Here is a 20,862-nt window from a genome sequence, read left to right on the forward strand (position 1 = left end):
TATAAATTAAGATGCATTCCAAAGTGAGGCAATGCTAAAACAATGAAAGTCTTGAACCCTCCCCCCCAAACCAGCCCCACTTTCTGGTTTCAGAACCAACTCGCTTCCTCACTCTCTTCACAAAGGAAGAAACTCTCTGTTTCCACCTCTGAAACAAAAATTCCCTCCCCAGAAGTGATCAAAGAGAGTCTACTTAGGCACTACTGCAAATGGAAGTTATCTAATAACCATTCCTTCTAACTCAGGAAGGGGAGGAGGTGAAGAAAGTCACAACAGATGTTTGGATTCCTTCCTCTTCGACGGGTTCTCTTCCCTATCTGACACTCTGGGACATGTGCAGGGGGGTCAGCATCTCTTCAAAGATGGCTCCTTTCACGTTAGAGCCCCTCAAATTGGCTTCCTGGAGGTCACAACCTGATAGGTCACAATTCTGAAGGGGAAAAGAAGAAGAAGTGTCAATGGAATGCACCCAGAACTCTGTTCAAAGCTTTACTTGAAGTCCATTTACCTGAACTCCATTGTAGTCTGAAGCTGGAGAGGTCAGCCAAAAGCCAGCAATCCCCCAAATTATCAGCTGACTGTAGGATCTAAAGGAATAGGATGTAAAATGAACCCTAACTCACTTCCAAATCAGTTCCTGCCAACGTTGCTCCCCTGAGGTTACAGTTCTTTAGTTTGGCGTTTTTCAGCGTCGCGACTCGGAGATTAATTCCTGTCATCTGACTGCCCTCCATGTCCACTCCTTTCAGGTTGGCACCTGGAACACACACAGAAAGGAGTTCTGAGAGGAAAAACGGGCAGAGACACAGCAGCTCCACACTGGTGCTGCCTCAGAGCTGTGTGAATTGGAGGAGAAGGGAATTCAGTGCTGGGATGGTCACAGACTCAGCCCAGCCCTTGTGGGTTCAAGGGTACAACCCCTTCTCAGGGTTGGACAAACCACAGCTGGACCTTTTCTGGGGTAGATAAATGTACAAACACAGCCTTCAGTTGGCACAGATTCACAAGGCAAAAACTTCTTACCTTCCAGATTAGCTTTAAGGCCTGATGGGTCCTCAAAGTTGCAGCCTTTCAGGGACGCTCCCTCCGCGTTGGAGCAGAGCATCTTCACCCCCTGGAGGTTGGCACACTGGCACAGACAGGAGGCAGTGAGAGGACAACAGAAGGACAACACCAAACCAACCAAAATACAGGTCTAATTTCTGGTTTGGGAGTGAATCCTATTAAATCATCACTGTGAGGAAGCATAAAAGCTTTGGTAACTAGAGGAGCAGAGCATCTTCACCCCCTGGAGGTTGGCACACTGGCACAGACAGGAGGCAGTGAGAGCCAGAAGAACAACACCAAAACCAACCAAAATACAGGTTTAATTTCTGGTTTGGGAGTGAATCCCATTAAATCATTACCGAGAGAAAGTGTAAAAGCTTTGGGAACCAGAACAACTCTAGAATATATTTAAGAACTCGATGTTTCCCACCGCTCTGTTTGTTCCAGCTCCTCTCTGTTAAGACAAGCCCAGCCCTCCCAAGCTGCAGCAGCTCTTACATCCAGCACAGAGCCTGACAGGTCAGCCCTCTCCAGGTTGGCACAGCACAGGTTGGCATGGGCCAGGTTGCAGCGGCTCAGATTGGCCATCTTGAAGTTGATGTAGCGAAGATCCAGGCGGGAAAGATCCGCTCCACTGAAATTCAGGCCCTGGGAATCCCAAGGAATAAACCCCCCAAAAAGGTTACAGAGGTCAGGACACAAAGTTAAGGTAACTGTGTGCATTATTAAGATATATGTGTGCATTAATGTTTACAGTGTATAAATATCTGAGTAGAAATATATGGATATAAATGTATTAAAATATATGTTGTCTATAAATATAGACAGATACAAGATAGATACAGACACACACAGGTCCTGGGAGGAGCTGAAGACACCCCACCAGGGAAGGGGGCTATAAAAAGGAGGGAGAGGGGCTTTTGATATGGGCCTGGAGGGACAGGACAAGGGGCAATGGTTTTTAAACTGAAAGAGGGCAGGGTTAGATGGGATATTGGGAAGAAATCCTTCCCTGGGAGGGTGGGGAGGGGCAGGGATGGAATTCCCAGAGAAGCTGTGGCTGCCCCTGGATCCCTGGAAGTGTCCAAGGCCAGGTTGGAACAACCTGGGCTAGTGGAAGGTGTCCCATGGGAGGGGGTGGAATGAGAAGACCTTTAAGGTCCCTTCCAACCCAAACCATTCCAGGATTCTATAGAGATAAATACACACAAGACCATTTATTCTATGAAATATAAATGCAAAGCTCTCAAAAATTGTCCTAGGTTTATTTTACATTTAAACAAATTGCTCCTCCAGGAAAGCTTCCCCCTAAAGCAGGAATGCAGCCCAAAGCACCCTGGAATTCCAAGTCAAAGTCACTGTGCCACAGCTCAGAATCCAAACTCAGCTAAAGAGAACACAGTGTTTGCATTTCACGTTGCCACAGTCCAGCACCAGGCACCAACACTCCAGAGAGGGACAGCACAAGGGCCAGTGGTTTTAAGCTAAAAGAGGGAGGTTTAGGTGAGATGTTGGGAAGGAATTCCCAGGATTTTGTCAGAAAGAGGAATGTGTTCTCACCTGACAGCGCAGCTCGGACTTGGTGGGTGTTGCCAGCAGGAACCGGACAAACTCCTTCCGAGAGATGGGAGAGTGATCCTCAGCTGGCTGGGAATTCTGTTGGGAATGTTGTTCAACAGCTGACACAGACAGCACTAAATTACACATCCCCTGGAAGAGCAGGGCAGGTGCATTCAGATGTTCAACCAAATTACCTTAATGGCTATTTCGAGGTGTTCGATTAGGGAATCGATACCAAAAAACCTGGCTTCCTCCAGGACACCTGGAAACAAAGAGTTTGTTATTTCCAGGGAACTGTGAATCCAGAAATAACCCTCCTCCCTACTGGAGAACAACCACAGACATTGTATTAGATGTAACTGGGCAGAGGAAAAGCTTGCTTGCAGCTAAAAGGAAAAAAAAAATCACTGAGCCAGGATGTTTGCAACACCAGCATTGGGTTAAAGGTATCAGCTCCAGAATTCCAGCCAGACATGAATCCAGGATGGAAAACTTTTAATGCTCCCAAGATAAACAAAGAGCCTGTCTTCATTAAATCAAGCAATCTTCATTAAATGAAGTGATCTTCACTAAATCAAGCAACACCTTCATTAAATGAAGCAACGTGGAGCTGCAACGCCCGAGACTAAATCCCGAGGAAATTAAACTCCAAAGAAAACCACGGAGATGAGCACACAAAGGTCCCTCTGGCTTCACCTGGAAGGGCAAAGCTTAACTCCCAAAGAGGAATAATTCAGATGTCAGACAGGTAATACCTACCTAGCAAATTAATGCCATCATTTACAATGAGCTGTCCGTGACGTAAATAGTTCAAAATGGGCTCAAAATACTCGGGACTGCGGTCAATTAGGAATGCTCCTCTATGATCCTGCTTGTTCCCCCAAGCATCTGTTTCCACAACATATATATATATATAATTAAATTGGAGATATTACTATAGAGATTTAAATTTGATATATTAATAGAAGAGCATTTGCTTCGCTTGCAGAGTTTTATTACCAAAGGCGGCGGGATGTGAAAATGCCACGTGTGAAAGGGTGGGTGGCAAAGGAAGGAAAAGAGGAGTAGGGGGGGGGAAAATAACCTTAAAATGAACTTGTTGCTGCTCTAAATAACTATAAAATATTTTATCTAATGCATAAGAATGAAAGCAGCACTAAGGTTGGAGTCTGATTGTCTCCCAAAGGCAGCGTTTGCTCATGGATTCTCCTGACAAAACCGAGCAACAACAACAGACAAACAAACAAACAAAAAAGGACCCAAAACACTAACTGTGGGTGGGAGTTGTACTTTCACACACTTTGTGAGATGAGAAACTTTAGGTGGGCAACAGAGAAATAAAGAATTATGAAAAGAATAATTCTACGTTCTGCTTTGGTACTTTAACATGTTTTTGATATTTCAGATTCTCAGCTCGACAGTGCCTTGTGCCTACTTTGCTAATTTATTACTTCAAAAAAACCCAAAGTTTATTTCAGTGTACTCACCTTTATCTTTAAACATGTGGGCCAACATGCTGTCAGGTTCTTTGTTAACCAAAGTGCTCCTAAAAAACAAAGGCAGTGCAATTCCCTTTTTACTTCATACACTTCAGTGTTTAACAATTGATTTCTTGCAAAATCGTGCTGGTGACCACAAAACACAAACTTGCAGAAGTCAAAGACCTCCTGTTTCATAATAAGTTATTTTCCAAGCTCTTTTGCTGCATTGAAATCGAGTTTTTTGGAGATTAAAAGCATTTTTACCTCGTAGTGGTGAAGTATCTGCCTCCCACATTGAGTGTCAGCCAGTCTGTGTGGGACCCTGTCAGCTCCTCCTGAGCTCTCCCATCAGTCTGAGGATCTACAGGTTAAAAGACACCTTAGGAATTCTTTATTTATACTAATTTTTATAACAATTAATAATATATAATTAATATAACATTAATATAATATGTTTATAATAAGTTATTATGATACTTTAGTAGTTATTAGAAAAATTGTGACTATTTCTTAATTCATTCCCTATGGTGTCTTCTGAAAACACCAGCAAATAAAATCTTAGGTTTTTATGGAAGCAAAATAAAACCTCTTTCTGTTAAACACAAGGGTTTATATATTTTTTGCTGTATTTTATATAGACTTACCAATGAAGGGCTCCCCTTCACAGACAAACAAAACATCATCATCCCTGAGAGAGGAGAGGAGAGGGGGGAGAGGAGGAGAAAAAGAAGATTAATCATCATTTCTTGTTCATCTCATTGACAGGGAAACCCCTCCTGGCCACTTTCAGGTGAATTATAACCAGCTGCCACGAACTGGAACTTCAGGATCTGTTTTTCATCTGAATTTTGCAGGTTCCAGTGGATTGGGCTGGACTGACTTCACCAGGGGTTTATCTGCAGTGACCAGGTAGGGCCCATTTCTGCTACTCAGCTGATTTTTACAAAACAGCTGCTTTTCTCCCCAATCTGCAGCTATTCTGTGATGCCAAAGCAATGACAGGATTGGTCTCCTCTTCAAAAAAATCCCCATCCAAGGGCTGAGTGGAACAGTGGGGTTTCCTGGTGAACACACTGCCCTGGAATCAACATGGGGGGGTTCAAAGGCCCCGAGCACAGTTTGGATCAAGTTGTGATTAATCAACAGAGAAATGCTCTGAAGTTCAAAAGCCAGGATTATTTCTTTTCTGGAGGGATGAAAGGCCCCTTGGGCTGGAAATCAGAATATCTGGTTATTGATTAAGGAGGATTAAGAGGCTGCTGTCTTAATCCACCCCCCTGATTTGCCCTTTATTGGCTAATCCTTACCTAATCAAAGCAATGTCATCAATGAGTCCCCCTTTGCCATTGTAAACACTGGTGGCTTTGATTCCAAGCTTGTTACTGGCCACAGAGAGCAAATCTGAGAGGGTCCCATACACAGCCACCACCTGGGGAGACATGGGGGGGATAAAATCAACTGCAGGAAACTGGGCTCGTGTAGTTCTGCCACTTCAGGGATATCAAGATGGCTTATAGATCAATATATCTCATAGATCAATATATCTCATAGATCAATATATCTCATAGATCAATATATCTCATAGATCAATATATCTCATAGATCAATATATCTCATAGATCAATATATCTCATAGATCAATATATCTTATAGATCAATATATCTCATAGATCAATATACCTTAATATATCTTGTGCATCAATATATCTTATGTATCAATATAACTTATAGATCAATATAATTTATATATCAATGTCTCTTATATATCAATATCTCTTATATATCAATATAACTTATATATCAATATAACATATATATCAATATAACATATATCAATATAACTTATATATCAATATCTCATATATCAATATAACATATATCAATATCTCTTATATATCAATATAACTTATATACCAATATCTCCTATTTACCAGATCTCTTATATATCAATATAACTTATTTACCAATATCTCTCAGATACCAATATACCTTATATACCAATATATCTTATACCAATATATCTTATATACCAATAGATTTTAATATATCTTATATACCAATATACCTTATATACCAATATATCTTATATACCAATACATTTTAATATATCTTATATACCAATAAATCTTATATAGCAATATATCTTATATACCAGTAAATATTTAATCTCAATATACCTTATATTGTGATATATCTTACATCTCAATATATCTTAAAGTATCTTGTGTAACAATCCATGTTATATACCAATATATGTTATATACTAAAATATCTTACAGGGAGAGAAAAATATCTTTAAGGAGGTGAAAATACATGTGGATTTTGATTAAAAATAAAGCAAACAGACCAACTTTGATGGTGGAAAACTGCCTAAAAATGGGGTGACCTGCACAGCTCCCAAGACTCAACAGCAGCAGTGAAAGGAATGTTGAGCAAGAATATGATGATTCAGATTTTTATTCCCCTAGAGAAATATTGCTGGTTTTTCTGTTCCCTCCCTGAAACCAAAGGCTGAATTGCAGTCTGGGGATGGAAAAAGGAGGATCATGGATACACTGAGAACTGCAAAAAATTAAGGTACAGTCACATGAAGTGTCTTCAGTCCAGAGCTGGGCATGGGAAAATCAGGCTCATGGATAACATTTAATAGAAATACACCATTAAAGTAGAGTCACATTTAGTGTTTTAGTCCAGACCTATGGATGGAAAAATCAGGGTCAACATTCAGAACTGCAAGGTTCAAATACAGCCACAGTAACTTCTGCACTTGAGGGGTGGAGGGGAAAATCAGGATCATGAATGGCATTTACCAGAAATACAGGGTTAAAGAACAGTCACATCAAATTGTCTGTGGATGGAATGTCAGGATCGTGGGTAACATTTATAGAACTACAAGATTAAATACAGTCACAATTAACTCTCTGTGGCTGGGAAAAATCAGGATTATGGATAACATTTAATAGAAATGCAGCATTAAAGTGCAGTCACAGCAACGGTCTGTGGATGGGGAAATATGGGATGGATTATGGATAACATTTAATAGAAATACAGCATTAAAGTGCAGTCACATCAACTCCTGCACTCAGAGTGTGAGTGGAAACATCGAGATCACGGCTTATATTTAGAACCGCATCACCGGGCCTTTCTGGCAGGGCCCAGAAATCAACTTTTTCCCCCCTCTGAGAGGACCCCAGAGAGGTTTTAAACAATTTAATGCCATTATTCCCGGGCTCCCCACACAGGGTCACCCCACCCTCACAGCGCTGCTCCCGCAGGCTGCGACTGACGGGACGCGACTCAGCAAAGGACACGGAGCGTCTCTAACACCGACTCTCGCCTTAAACCCTCCGGGTTTCCCTCAGGACCCTCCCTCAGCGCGGACCAGGCCTGGCAGCCAACGGAGCGCACGGCCGGCACCCCCCGCGGGCCGGCACGCCCTGAGGGGCCCGGCCCCCCTGATTTCGGCTCCCCTCGATGCAGGACCCCCCCGTCCGGTGCCCCTTAAGCCTGACCTTGCCGTTGCGGGCGCTGCCGTTCACGAACAGCGTCACCCGCCTCATGCTGCGCCCGCCGCGCCGGGGCCGCCACAACACCCGGAAGCGCCGCGCGATGACTGACACGACCCGCGGCCAATGACCGCCGCGCTGCGAGCAAACCTATCCAATCACCGCCGCGTTCTCGCCGGAGAGGCGGGGCAAAGCAGCCTTATTTGCATAAAGCTTGGTTTAAGCGCCTGTGATTGGTCGCCGCGCGTCACGTGGGCGCGGCCCGTTGAATGAATTTATTGAATGCATTATTCCCCCCCCCCCCCAGCGGTGCTGCGACTCAACGGCCTGTGATCCCTCCGCCAGCCAAAAAGTCCCCCCGATCCACGCCGAGCCCTGCGGACCCCTAGAGGGAGACGCGGCGGCGCGGGGGTCGCGTCCTGCGAGCCGCGATCCCTCGGGCGCTGCGTGAAACGGGGGTGGCTTTTTGGTGGGAGTCAGGGGTGGGTGGGCGAAAGGGGCGGGGTCGCGGAGGGATACGCGGTGGCGGGGCGGTGCGGCGGCATTTGAACGTGAGGCGGGACGGGGTGAGGCGGGTTCGTGAAGGGGCGCGGGTGAGGGTTTGTCAGGGCTCCCGAGGGGTTTGGGGGGGTCCGTCCTGTGGTCTGGGGAGCGCTGGTGAGGCGGCACGAAGGAATCGCGGGGTGTCTGAGGGGCTACGAGCGGCGCCGGGGGGGTGTGGGATGGATGCGCTGTGTGGGGTACGAGGGGCGAGCCCTGAGGGACTTGGGGGGGTACGGGCGGGCTCGACCCCCACGCGGGCTGGTGTGGGGTCTGATTGTGTGCATTGGCCTCCAGTGTGGCCTTAAAGCAGGGAAAAAAAAAAAAAAGGAAAAAAAATTAATCGCCAATGCGGTGTTTACGGGCTTAATTTTGCTTCTAAGAACGCAGGTATTTGCAGAACCGAAGTTTCAGGCTGATGTTATTGAGTTCTACATCGTCAACTTCAAATCTAAGAAACTAACGGAAAAAAAAACAAAAAACCCAAACAAACAAACAAAAACCACCCACAAACAAACCAGTTAGCCTCTTAAGTTTTCTAGTTAAAACTTAGTGGTATTAAAAAAAAAAGTATTATTGTTATTGTTCCTTCTGCTGGTTTCTTCTCAAGACTTGTCTTCTTTCTCTCTCTCTGTTGATACTAATGAGTCTTATAAAAAGTAGTATTAAACTGCTGACATTTGTTGCAACACTTGGGGCAAAACAGTCACAGTGTGGTTGTGATTTATGTGTTTTGTGCATGTGTTTTATCCTGCTATGAAGTTTGACAGATTGAAATCATAGCCTTGTGTTCACTTCCCCATGTATATTTATTGCTTATATTACAATTATTGCTTATATTATGTTTATTATATTGGTTGTATTATGTTTGTTGTACTGCTTCTGTTGCTGTGCATTCCTCTTTCCTGTTCCACCCCTTTGTGTCCTTTCTGGAGAGGAATTTCCCTTTCCACCACACTGTGGAAAAACACCTTGCTCGGGGAAAAATGTGGGTTTGGGAGCAGCTTGAGCGTGGTAGGGAACTCTTGCTCTTAGCAAATAACTATAATAATCTTTTTTTTTTTCTTTTTGATAGGAATCTGTGATCACAGGAGCAAAGGCTGAGTGAATGTTTCTTAAAATAAATCCCAAACAATGCACAGACAACCCAAGAGTCCCCTGAAAGTTAAAGAAAATGAGGGTGGTTGTCTCGAAGAGAAAGATGAGGCCTCTTTCCCTCTGCCAAAAGAGCAGAAGATCTGCAGAGGGACTAAATTCAGAGTCATCAGAGCATCCAAGAAGGAGAATTTGAGCGATGGGAACCAGGCTTGGTCACCAAAACGTGCCCTGAGATCCCCCAAGGGCCTCGGGGAGGAATTGTCCCACCCCGAGGGGGATCCCGGGAGCTGCCCCTTCCCTGGGGGCTCTGGTGCCCTCCGAGGGGATGTGGGCAGTGAACCCACCTTGCCTCTGAACACGAAGGAGAATTTTCCAGGCAGCAGGTCTGGTTCCTTGGGCAATGATTCCTTCTCCACTCCTGAGAGGGACAAAGCTGGAGGAAAACCTGATTTGGGGACATGTGAAGAGCAGAGGGAAAAACCCGTTGATTTTGCTGCTGTGACAGTCACTGAGTTTGGGATTGCTCCAGAAAGTTTCACCAAACGGTGTAAAGGTGAGGCTGGAGTGAGGAAGGACTGTTGTCCTTCCCACAGAGGCACCTTGAGGTCATCCAGTCCAAGCTCTTCCCAAAATCCCCAATTCAGGGCAGATTCAGGTGGTCTGACAGGATTTGGAAATGCCCAAGGAGCAGACTCTGAGAGGAGTTGCTGTAATATCCTATATCTCATATATTTATATAATATTTATTTATATAGATATAACATTTATTTATTTAGATCACATATATTTATATGATATATTTTTCTATATCATATATGCAATATATGATATAGAAAATTATATACATATACAGTATATATATTATACATAATATATATATTTTATATATATTATAATAGATGTGTATAACATATATATATAAAATATATGTATATGTAACATGTATATACACATATATACAATATATATGTATATATTATAATAGATGTGTATATATAACATATATAACATATATATAAAATATATGTATATTTAACATATATACACATATATAATATATATGTATATATAACATATATAAAATATATGTATATTTAACATACATACACATATATTTAATATATATGTATATATAACATATATATGAAATATATGTATATGTAACATATATACACATATATTTAATATATATGTATATATAAAATATGTATATAAAATATACTTATATGTAACATATATATACATATATATTATATATGTATGTATAACATATATATAATACATTTGTATATATAACACATATACATATATAATATATATGTATATATAACACATATATACATATATATAATATATATGTATGTATAACAAATGTATATATATTATTTATACATATAATGTAATGTATAGTATATCTTATATATAATATATATTTAACTAGGATTTATCCTACATAATTAGATGTTCCCTCTTTATCTCTGAGCTTCACAAGGGAGTTGTAAGACAAATTCTGCAAATCTCATGGACAGTTCCTTGCCTAGCAATTGAAACACTAAAAGCCAGCCAGCCCCTCACATGGGATATAAATCAGTTAAATATGAACTTTTGGGCAGCTCTTTTGCTTTTTGCTCAGGAAAACTTCTTGAGCCCAGCAGGTGACTTTGGGTCTTTCCATAAACAGCAAAAATCACTCTTAAAAAAAAGGACCAAAAAAAAATATAGCATTTTGAAGCTTTAGGTATTAAAAAAAATGCCTGTTTTTTTTCTGGGTTTGTTCTTCTTTTCTCTTTTTTTAACCCCTGCCCTTGTCCCCCCTCACAGGGAATTCTCCGACCTCGTTGAAGCTGCGGCGCCGATCAACCATCGGCTTGCGGGGCTCCCCGGAGAACAACTCCCTGATCTGCTACCTGGCCCAGCACAGGAGCAAGAGGCAAAAAACACCTTTTACACAGGTGGGAATCCTTCCCAAAAATCACCTGGGGCACTTTAGGTCCCCCCAGGAACCACCGAGGATGAGGCAAGTCCTGGGAGGAATCCAGCAGGAGAGAGACCCTGATTTTGCTGACTTCCCTTGGCCACTTGACTTTAGGCTTTCCTGAGTTTTCTTGACTTTCCAGGTTTTGTTTAGAGGTTGCAATCTTCTCCACGTTGAGCCTGCTCATGTATTTTAACTTGTCTTACTTCCCAAGTTTGATTTTTGGGTAATTAAAGTGTTGTGAGTGAAGTCAATATGAGCCCAAGTGACTGGTTTAATCAGACTCCTTGTTAACTTGAACTATCCCAGGCTGTCAGAAAGCAAATTCTGAGCATGGCTTAGAGGAACAGATTATTAAAATGCTGTAAAACTTAAAATATTTCTTGATAAAGTTCCTTTTTTTGCTTATTCTTCCCATCCACCTACAACAGCAGCCAGATTAAACACAAGACTCGGTTCTTCTCTCTCTTTTTTTTTTAATCTCAAAGGATAAATACAAAGTAATAAAGAGTCTGATGAGGTTAATTTTTGTTTTGGCAGATTAGTCCTTTTAAACCTGTGAATGTCAGGTCGTTGAAGGACAAGATTGAAACCTTTCAAACATCTTTTGAATCCCTCCAAGAAGCTGAAGGGGAAACTGGGCTCTCTGGGCTGTCCCATGGGGATGATTCTCAGGAAGGAGGCTCTTGTAAGTTGATTTAATACTCTGCTCAGTGGTTTGTCTCAAACATCAGGCCTTCCTTTGGGCTAAAAAGTGAGAAACTAAAAATACTTCACGTAAAACAAAATAATCTTCCTTTATAAGGTGTTTTTTGGGTTTGCTTTGAGGGGTTTTTTTGTGTCTTTTAACCATTTTGGTGCATCCTGAATCGTGGTTCCTCAGAATAACCCCTGAAGAAAAATGAAAACTCGTGTTTTTGTGACTCTTTCCTCAGTTTTAGTCCCTAGATTTATAATCTTTGTGCAAACACTAAGCATTAGTGTTTGCACACTTTTCCCCTGAAGCTGAGAATGGTTTTTATTTTATTTCTCTGGTATTGATGATCTTCCAAATATTTACATGCAAAGAATAACTTACTTTGTTTTGGAGGGTTGGTAATATTATTTTCAATGTGTTTTCTTTTCCCTGCCTAAAACATGACCTGATTTTTGCATCTCACCATCCTCTTGGTGAAGAAACCTAAAACCAGAACTCACTGAAAAACCTGAAGTTTGTCCTTGTGGTTTGTTTGGTTTGTGTTTTGTTCTTAATTGATGCAGCTCAGGACAAGGTGCCTTTTGAAAAGGAGCCAAACCTGGAGCAGTGGAGTGAAAAATTCCTGTTGGACAACAGTGGAGCTGATTTGAAAGAGAATTTTTGCAGGGAAAATGGGACCAGGAGCAGCAAATCTGAGCCCAGGATCTGCAGCATCTTGTCTCCAAACCCAGGTGTGACTGAACCTGCTGCTCCAAAGGTACTCAGAATTAAGAGGAAACTTCTAATTTAGTGATTAAAATAGCTTTTTTCATGCCTTATATTTTCATTTGTGCTGTCTAATCCTTTTAAACATTTAGTTTTGGGGAAAATAAATCCAACTAAAGTAGTGGCTGATTGAGAAAACACTGAAATCTTTGTGGGATTAAAAAACTCCACAGTTTGTGCTATTTTAAGAGGTAACATTGTCAGGTAGTTTTTTATTTCTTTATCATGTGTTGGTGTCTATATAAATTGATATATATTGACATATATATATAAAATCTTGTAACTTTTTCTCTAGGAATGGGTTTATGGGCAAAAAAATCCTTCTGAGTCCTTGGAGACTGTTGCAATTGGAGATACCTTGGAAAGAGGCCATGGTAAGAGGATTCACCAGCATTAAAATCTTTCTTATATTCTCCTCAGGAAATAAACCCACTGGAATATTTGTCAGGAAATGTTTCACCTCATATCTGTCCTCTTGCCTGCAATTTATGATGCCCCAGAAACCTGAGGTCACTCTGACATAAGTGGGAGAACACACCAAAAAAAAAGGGCTGTAAATAACAAACAGTTTTGAGAGCTGCTGCAGCTCAAAGCCCAGCTTAAAACCAGAATTTGGAGTTTGTTCAGCAGAGCCAAGGATTAAACATGGTCTTACTGAAGCACTGAAGGAAAGAGCTTTTAGGAGAGGGGCTGAAATATTGGGAAGGTGGGGTAGGGAAGCTTGGTAGGGAAAAAAGCTCAAACTGAGAGACAGGTTGGGAATAATTGCTTAGTTTTCTGTAATTTTCTAGCCAGGATTTTTTTTTTTTAAGGAAAAGCAGAGTTCATGGCTCATGGCTGTGAAGGACAGAGGGATATGAATGCACAGAGTCCCTCTCTGTACATTCATTTCCCCCTTCCCACAGTTGACATGGAGCAGAGAGAAATCCCCATGCAAAATGCCTTTTCCTCCATGCAACGCCCCTTTTGTGTGTTCTATAAACTTCCAAAAATATTGACCATAAATGTGGCGCAGCAGGAGCCAAAATTTACAAACAAACGGGTTTTTCCTTGATGTTGCTGCACAGAATCTGTGCAAAGTCTGTGTTGTTGATCCTGAAGTCTCCTCCATTTCCCTTCAGCCTTTAACTGATGTATCTGTGGCCTTGCCCCAAAGTTTTCAGGTCTGAGCACACCCCTGCTGACAGCAGAAGCGATGTTCTCTCAGATCTAAGCTGGAAGAAGGTTGGTTTTGTGGAAAAACTGAGCCTGGGAATGTTGGAGGAAAGCAAAGCCCTTGTCACCCCACCTGCCACCCCACGACAAGCAGGCAACCTTCCCTTCAGTGAGCTCCCCCAGAGCGGCTCCCTGAGGTCCATCCTGAAGAAAACCCCCATGAGGCAACTCCTGGCCAGCCCAAAGGTTGGTTCCTGGGATCCATGGAGATCCCAACACTAAGGATGAGCTGCTGCAGAGCCCTGAGCAGCACTTGGGTCGGGGTTAAAGAGCCTTTGATGTTGATTGGAAATGATTTAATGCTGCTTGGCTTGAAGCTTTTGTGTTAGGAGGAGATCTGGCCTTGAGCTAATTGCACCTTCCAGGACCTGCAAGAAGATGGAGAGACACTGTTTTCTGAGGGTCTGGGAATGGCTTCCCACTGACAGGGTGGGTTTAGGTGGGATATTGGGAAGGAACTCCTCCTGTGAGGGTGGGGAGGGGCTGGGCTGGAATTCCCAGAGAAACTGTGGCTGCCTCTGGATCCCTGGAAGTGTCCAAGGCCAGGTTGGAGCACCCTGGGCTAGTGGAAGGTGTCTCTGCCCGTGGCAGGGGGTGGAATGAGAAGCCCTTTATGGTCCCTTCCAACCCAAACCATTCCAGGACTCTGGATGTGATATGAGTGTCTTAGAGTTTTATTCATTCAGCAAACAAATTAAGTTTTTAAAACAAAAGGACTGGTTGTTAAATGCTGCTCACAGGGAAACTTACCTTCTCTTTTGAGAAGGATATTTTAATTAAATTTAGTATTTGATAATTAAATAGTATTGACTGGTATCATTTAAATTTGACAGAAATACTTGAACGATGCAGTTGGCAGAGGAGGAGGTGAACCTGTCCCAGTGTCCTACTATGAAAAAACCTTTGAAGCATCAGAAACAGGTTAGATCCCCCTTTTTTTAAAAACAAATAATTCCCATTTTGTTTTTAAACAGGCAGAGCATCATCTGGGATCATAAAGTTTGGCCTCTTTGCTAAATCTTTTTGGTGATCTACTTTAACCACCACTGAATGAGCTCCTGTGTGGCCTCTCACTGCATGACATGGAAAATGAGATTGCCAAGGAAAATAAAATAAAATCTACTCTACTGAATAAAATAAAATACCACTAAATAAAATCTGCTAAAAATTAATCCCACCCCAAAACTTCAGGAAGCTTCTGACACCAGAATAGAGTCACTGAACCCCAAAAAACTTCAGGAAGCCTCTGACACCAGGGCAGAGTCACTGATTTTTCCAGGAATTTTACACTTTCAGCTGAAACTTGTGGAACAACTGGTCATTCCTGGTCTCTGGTTTCATCCTTAATTCTTATTGCTGTAATAAAGCTACACTGAAAATTGTGGATGATCCCACAGGGCGTGTAAAGGTGGATTTTGCTGTTTGGGATTTTAGGGGGGGATATTCAGACCCACTCTGGGCCAGTCCCACATCCCCTGAGCTGCTCCTTTATTTTATTCCAGCAGAGAACACTGAAAATCTCGACTTCAAAACGCCAAAGAAGAAAAAAGTCACTTTTGGAGAAGTTCTGAGCCCCGAAATATTCGACCAAACCTTGCCTGCCAACACCCCCCTGCGCAGAGGAGCCTCCCCAGGCCTGAGCTCCAGCCCTTCCCCAAGGCCAGGCTTAACTGCAGAACCTTTACCCAGGCTGCATTTTGACTCTGATGATGTAAGTCCTTCATTATTTCTCTTTAAAGCTGCAAAACCAGCCCCTGCTCTCTGGGAATGGTCACTTTTTATTGAATTTTTATTGAATTTTTTCTCCCCAAACCTGCTTGGTTTTGCAAAGAAATTACTGAAATGCTAAATTTGAAGCTGCTTTATTCAACTTTCTTTTTGCTTTATGAATTCTGAGCAGCACTTTGGCCTGTAAAGCTGGGTCTGAAGGTGGGTACTGGTGGCACAGGGAGTGTTTTTGCCTTGGTTTTTATTTCTGTTTTGATGCTGTAACTCTTTTTGCCACATGCAGTGAATGATCTGGTGCATTCTTTAAGAAAAAATAATAAAACCACTTGGCTGTTCCAAACACTGATGGAGAAGGGGTTTTTCAGTACATCTCTGGTGTAATTTACTGTTAAAAAATGTCATTATCTGACATATTTATTGCTAAAAAATGTGATTTTTTCTTTGTTTGAAGGAATGTGTTGAGCCTCCCCAAGATTTCCTGGAGATTTCCTTTGCTGCAGAAGACCCTCCACCTGTTGAAAATGCAGAAGGTAACTTGTATTTTTGGCTGTAGATAATGAATCTTTTTGCACCTGAAAAATTGAGAATTGAGGTTTTTTTGGTTTTATTTTTGTCTGTTTGGCTTCTTTTTATACAGACGATATATTTCAATTGTGCTAAAATTTAAATGCTTTCTTCTAAAGCTCTTGGCAGCAGGTTTAGGTTGTTATTTTCTTATATTTTCTCTGGAAGTACTTGATCTAGTCAGACTTAATTCTTTGAGTCTGGATTTAAACTGGACTTACAATCCTGATTCTGATATTGTGATGTTGAAGATTTCAAAATATCAAGCCAAAATAACAATAAAAGAATTGAAAGGGGGTTGTGCACATGTATTTTTGAAAGCTGGGCATTATTGTGTGTGCTAATTATTTCTCACCAAACCCTCCCAAGTTTAGTTCCCTTCTATTTTATAAAGCAAAATATTATTTATTTTATCTTGCCATGTTTAATATTCCTCAAGAATAAGTCACTACTCCAGCCAAAAGTGGTTCAAGTGCATGATATTAGAAATTATGGGGATAATTTCCTTGGGATGTGATCAACTTTTGCACTGAAACTCATCAAAATTCTTTTTATTTTTCATATATCACAGCACCAACTGAAGACAAAGCTGACATGGTAAAAACTCGTTCTTCTGCTAAAAGGGAGGTAAGTTTCTTTAGTGATGAGGTTTTATCTGTTTTTTGAACTTCTTCAGGCAGAATTGTTATGTTTTATCCCCCCTTTTCCAACTTTTTCCTGAGGATTGTCCATACCCAGGTATATGGAAATACCTCCTGTTAGTGCAGGGAATTGTCTCCAGGAAATGAGATTTCTGAGTGAAAGTGATTTTCCAGTTATTAAAACCATTATTTTTTTTAATAGCCTGATACTTAAATTTACTATTTCCATGGAATTTTCCAGGAGCTTTCCCAAATAATCTGACAAAACCTTGTGGGTGCTGGAATTTTGATTGTACAACAATTTCTGTCAGAAGAGCTTTCACACTTCAGTGTTGGACAGCTCTGGGGTGGTTTATTGGAGAGAGGGAAGGCAAAAAAACCCCAACCAGGAAGATGAAAAAAATAACCCATCTTCCCTGAAAGAAAGAACTGAAGAGGAAAATTCAGCATTTTTCTCATTAAAATGTCCTTTTTGCACAAAAAGGGCTGTGTTTATTTGTGAAGACAAGCTCTGTAATGTTTAATTTCCAGTTGTCTCTACCTTTTATGGCCCCATAAATGAAATTATAGAGACTAAGGCCAGTTTGATGCTGATGCCAGTTGGGCTCTGGTGGTTTTTTTTACAAAAAACAACTCAAAATTCACTCAACAGCACAGGGCTGAGGCAGAGCAGGCTGATGGCAAAGCCTCAGGAGCCACCAGCACCAGGAATGCTGAGGGCACTAAAAATCCAAGGAAGAACAAGATCCCACACCAGAAGAATCCACTCACATCTGCTCCCAAAAAAACCCAGGTGAGTGGCAACCACTGCACTGGGGATTCCTGCCTTTATTCCCCAATCCAAGTGTCTCTCCTTGGGTTTTCTGTGATCATTTGGATCTTTGTAAAGAGTCTGTTTTGTGTTTCTTCTTGCTGCCAAGATTTTCTTCTTCGTTCCCAAGTTGTTTCCCAACATTTACTGCCGTGTCCCTCTTCCCAAGAAAGGCTGATTATCAAAATTTGAATATTTGTAGGGCAAAAAGGAGGTGAAAGGGATGGTGTTTGTGTCACTTTTCAGGCTGATTAGCAGGGTTTGAATATTTGTAGGGCAAAAAGGAGGGGGTTTTTATCCATTTTCACACTTCAGGGACAGCAAATGAGTTTCTGGTTCTTCCCTTCCCAAGTGCCTGCAGCAGTAGATGTTTGAACCTGCCCAGTCCTGTTTTATTTAAGTATCACAAAGCTTTGAAGCTTCTAAAAGATTTTTGCCCCTGATCCTTTTCAGGCTGAGCAATGGGTGAAGAAAGTGCAGTTTTCAGAGCTGAAAGACTCGGTTCTTTGCCTTCTGGGTTTGGTTGAGTGACCCAAAAATCAGATCTCGTGTTTGAAAAGAGAAATTCTTTGAGTTTTCAGATGGTAGAATGAGGGGAACCTTCCTTTTAGGGGAAACAATTGTTCTTCCATCCAAATCCAGCAGTGGTGTCACTGATTTGTTAGAAAATGTTGTGGAGGATCCTTGTGCTCTAGTCAGGCTTCCCAATGTTTGCAGAGATCAAGACAGACAAACTATGGGAAAAGAAGAAAGAGAAAAGTGAAAAAATCTCTATATGGGGAGAGAGAGATGGCTTCTAAGAAACCCCTTCTCAGCCCTATCCCTGAAATTCCAGAGGATTTCTCTTCTGTCTCATCTCCAGACTCACCAAAGGCAGAGGGGCTTTTTTCAGGTAATTTGGTTTTTAGCTTTATTTTGCTTTGCTCTCTCTGTTCCTTCTCGTTTTTTATTCCATAAAAACCCGTTCCTGGTTATCTTTGTGCATCAGAAACAAGCCCACTATTACATTTTTTAATTTAATTGCCTCTATAAGAGCAGAATCTGGAGGATCTAATAGATCAGTAATGTCCAACTGAATAAATTCACCTCTTGGTGGACTCCAGTGTAAAGCTGACAAAAAAAGCACCTCTTTTCTTTGGGCACTGATATTTTCAGTCTTTAAAGCTGGTGAGTTGGGCATGAAGAGTCAAGGGATGTGCAGAGCTTTCTGTGGGTTTTTTTCCCACTATTTCTCTGGAATGGTTGTTTAGAAGGTGAATTTTCTGTGGGGTTTTTTCCCAGTATTTCTCTGGAATGGTTGTTTAGAAGGTGAATTTTCTGTAAGCAAAATACCATGAAGCTTTTTGTTGTTATAATTAAAAGAGTTGTTTTTTGTGCATTCCCAGAATTAATTAACCACCTGTTTGTTCTGATTCAGAGGATGCAGTTGCAGATAAATTCTGGAATGCTTGCAAGGATATCCAGGAGAAGGCAGTGGTTGAAGGGGTGAGAGGGAAGAGCATCATCCATGCAGTTGATCCAAGCTCCAAGGACCTGGATGTGGCAGCTCTGGGCAGCTCCAGGGATGGCACCTCTCAGGTGTCCCAGGAGGACCTGGAGAATCCTTCTGGCACTGAGCAGGAGGTAACTGAGTTGCTTAAGGATCAGGAAAGTCGTGTTTGGGGGAAAGGAAAAGAATGATGGATTAAGGATTGGAACAGGCTGCCTGGAGAGGCTGTGAGATCTCCAGCCTTGGAAGAGGTGATGAGGGTTTAGAACTCCACTGAGTGAGGCCTCTGAGCAACCTGGGCTGGTGGGAGGTGTCCCAGCCCATGGGACATGGGATGAGCTTGAAGGTCCCTTCCAAGCCAGCCCATCCCAGGATTCTGGGATTCTCAAGCGACCTGAGCTTGGCCTCACATTGAAACAGCCTCCAACCTGTGGATTCTGGATGCCAGGATTCTGTGGAGTCAGTCTGTGTAGCCATTTGGAGAATGACTAGGCTTGGGGTGGAAAACACCAGCAGTTGTTTAGTTGAAACCAGGTTTTTGTGGATCACCTCTTGCCTGTGACTAAAAAAAAAATGAAGAATTATTATTTTTTATCCCCCCCAGGTTTCAAACATTGTGCCAGATGCAGAGGGTGGTTTTGATACATCTGAGGGTTTCCAGCAAGGTGAAGATGAAGCAAAGGAGAGTAGTTCCTTGATAGAAAATGAGCAGCTACAAGGAAATCTCCTGGAATTTCTGGAACAACAGGCCACTGATGTACACGAGGGTGCCCAGAGAACTCAGTGCCCTCAGACAGGTTCTGTAAGTGGTGGCCCAGCAAGAAGAAGAAGAAGCAGCAGCAGTGCCATCTACTTTCCTCCTGTTGAAAACTTGGAAATGACTGGGCTTGACCTCCCAGTGTCATCTTATAACGTGGAAGAAGTTTTGTGTGTTCCCAAAGGCTCCTCCCAGGCTTCCCGAAGGAAGAGCAGCGCCAGCGGCGAGCCCAGAGTGCGGCGCAGCATGAGGCTCAGGAAAGAGGCAGGGACTGAGGGACTTGCATGGATTCAGCTCCCCAGTGAGCTCCCAGAGCAGCCTCCCCTGCCAGCTCCCGCTCCCAAATCCAGGAGGAGAGTCAGCACGTCCATCCTGGCGGGGGCTGAGAACGTTCAGCCCCGAGAGCAGAGCCCCGGCCTGTTCCCAGCCCTGGGGAAGGAGAACGAGGACTCTGCTCGTCGTGCCCACGGGCCTGGCAGCAGGAGGAGGAGGAGAAGTGCACCCACACCTCCAGAAACTCCTTGGGCTCAAACCCAGAAAAGGAGAAGCACAAATTCTGTAAATAAGAAGGACAGAAATAACACCAAACACTCGGAAGAAGCAGAAATACCTCTCGAGGACACTCAGCGAGGTTTCAGCTGTCTCTGATTTTCTGAAGTGAAGATGAGTGTTAGAGTCTTATGTTCTCTCTCAAGTGCTCTTTTCTCCTCTCTTCCACTTTTATTCCCTCATTAATTTTCTGGATAACTTAGAGCTAATTTTCCATGTCTTGATGCCTAAAATGCTTGAAGATCAGACCTGTGGGGAAGACTGGCTTGGCTCAGGGGGTTGGTCTGGTCCAACTGTGGCAGGTAATCAAGAGAATAAAAAATTCTTCACCCATGAGGAATGTGGAGTTGTCTTTAATAGTTAAACCATGGTGTAAATTATGTGTCCTTTCAGCTACAACTGCTTGAAGTGTTTGCTTCCCAGCAAACATTCCTTGATC

The 20,862-nt window shown here is 42.3% G+C and overlaps 2 protein-coding genes across 10 annotated transcripts; one reads left to right on the forward strand and one right to left on the reverse strand.

Annotated features, from left to right (window-relative positions):
* Positions 1 to 204: 204 nt before the first annotated feature.
* On the reverse strand, positions 205 to 7,717 carry KCTD9 (potassium channel tetramerization domain containing 9). Of its 3 annotated transcripts, none has more exons than XM_027665198.1 (12): positions 7,601 to 7,717; positions 5,396 to 5,517; positions 4,733 to 4,776; positions 4,353 to 4,449; positions 4,095 to 4,153; positions 3,367 to 3,495; positions 2,802 to 2,869; positions 2,608 to 2,703; positions 1,546 to 1,695; positions 1,024 to 1,129; positions 624 to 757; positions 205 to 414 (listed from the first exon to the last, which is right to left on the reverse strand). In XM_027665198.1, exons 1-12 carry the CDS (start codon positions 7,646 to 7,648, stop codon positions 388 to 390), a joined length of 1,080 nt encoding a protein of 359 aa, XP_027520999.1. In that variant the 5' UTR covers positions 7,649 to 7,717; the 3' UTR covers positions 205 to 387. The 3 variants fall into 3 exon arrangements, with proteins under 3 accessions (XP_027520999.1, XP_027520998.1, XP_027521000.1); XM_027665197.1 differs by having other exon boundaries at positions 205 to 430; XM_027665199.1 differs by lacking the exon at positions 3,367 to 3,495 and having other exon boundaries at positions 205 to 430.
* A 138-nt stretch (positions 7,718 to 7,855) lies between these two features.
* On the forward strand, positions 7,856 to 20,759 carry CDCA2 (cell division cycle associated 2). 7 transcript variants are annotated; one of them, XM_027665193.1, is made up of 15 exons: positions 7,856 to 8,034; positions 9,210 to 9,785; positions 11,054 to 11,184; positions 11,748 to 11,895; positions 12,468 to 12,661; positions 12,965 to 13,043; positions 13,826 to 14,070; positions 14,718 to 14,805; positions 15,387 to 15,595; positions 16,064 to 16,142; positions 16,748 to 16,803; positions 17,470 to 17,610; positions 18,346 to 18,520; positions 19,046 to 19,251; positions 19,722 to 20,759. In XM_027665193.1, the coding sequence occupies exons 2-15, from the start codon at positions 9,269 to 9,271 to the stop codon at positions 20,520 to 20,522; spliced, it is 3,069 nt and encodes a 1,022-aa protein (XP_027520994.1). In that variant the 5' UTR covers positions 7,856 to 8,034; positions 9,210 to 9,268; the 3' UTR covers positions 20,523 to 20,759. The 7 variants fall into 7 exon arrangements, with proteins under 7 accessions (XP_027520994.1, XP_027520993.1, XP_027520991.1 ...); XM_027665192.1 differs by having other exon boundaries at positions 7,856 to 8,004; positions 9,208 to 9,785; XM_027665190.1 differs by lacking the exon at positions 7,856 to 8,034 and adding an exon at positions 8,120 to 8,160.
* The last annotated feature ends 103 nt before the right edge of the window (positions 20,760 to 20,862 follow it).

The sequence above is a fragment of the Corapipo altera genome, unplaced genomic scaffold (genome assembly GCF_003945725.1).
Source record: "Corapipo altera isolate COAL_440 unplaced genomic scaffold, ASM394572v1 171, whole genome shotgun sequence".
In the NCBI taxonomy this organism is placed as follows: domain Eukaryota; kingdom Metazoa; phylum Chordata; class Aves; order Passeriformes; family Pipridae; genus Corapipo; species Corapipo altera.

Excerpts from the sequence above, each read along its gene's own strand:
- KCTD9 (XM_027665197.1), bottom strand. The coding sequence starts at position 7,648 with ATGAGGCGGGTGACGCTGTTCGTGAACGGCAGCGCCCGCAACGGCAAG. Across the intron at positions 4,450-4,732 it reads TGAAGGGGAGCCCTTCATTG|ATCCTCAGACTGATGGGAGA; the intron begins GTAAGTCTATAT and ends TTTAACCTGTAG. Across the intron at positions 431-623 it reads TGGCAGGAACTGATTTGGAA|AATTGTGACCTATCAGGTTG; the intron begins GTGAGTTAGGGT and ends TTTCCCCTTCAG.
- CDCA2 (XM_027665193.1), top strand. The coding sequence starts at position 9,269 with ATGCACAGACAACCCAAGAGTCCCCTGAAAGTTAAAGAAAATGAGGGT. Across the intron at positions 16,804-17,469 it reads GTTCTTCTGCTAAAAGGGAG|CACAGGGCTGAGGCAGAGCA; the intron begins GTAAGTTTCTTT and ends TTCACTCAACAG. Across the intron at positions 18,521-19,045 it reads GGCAGAGGGGCTTTTTTCAG|AGGATGCAGTTGCAGATAAA; the intron begins GTAATTTGGTTT and ends GTTCTGATTCAG.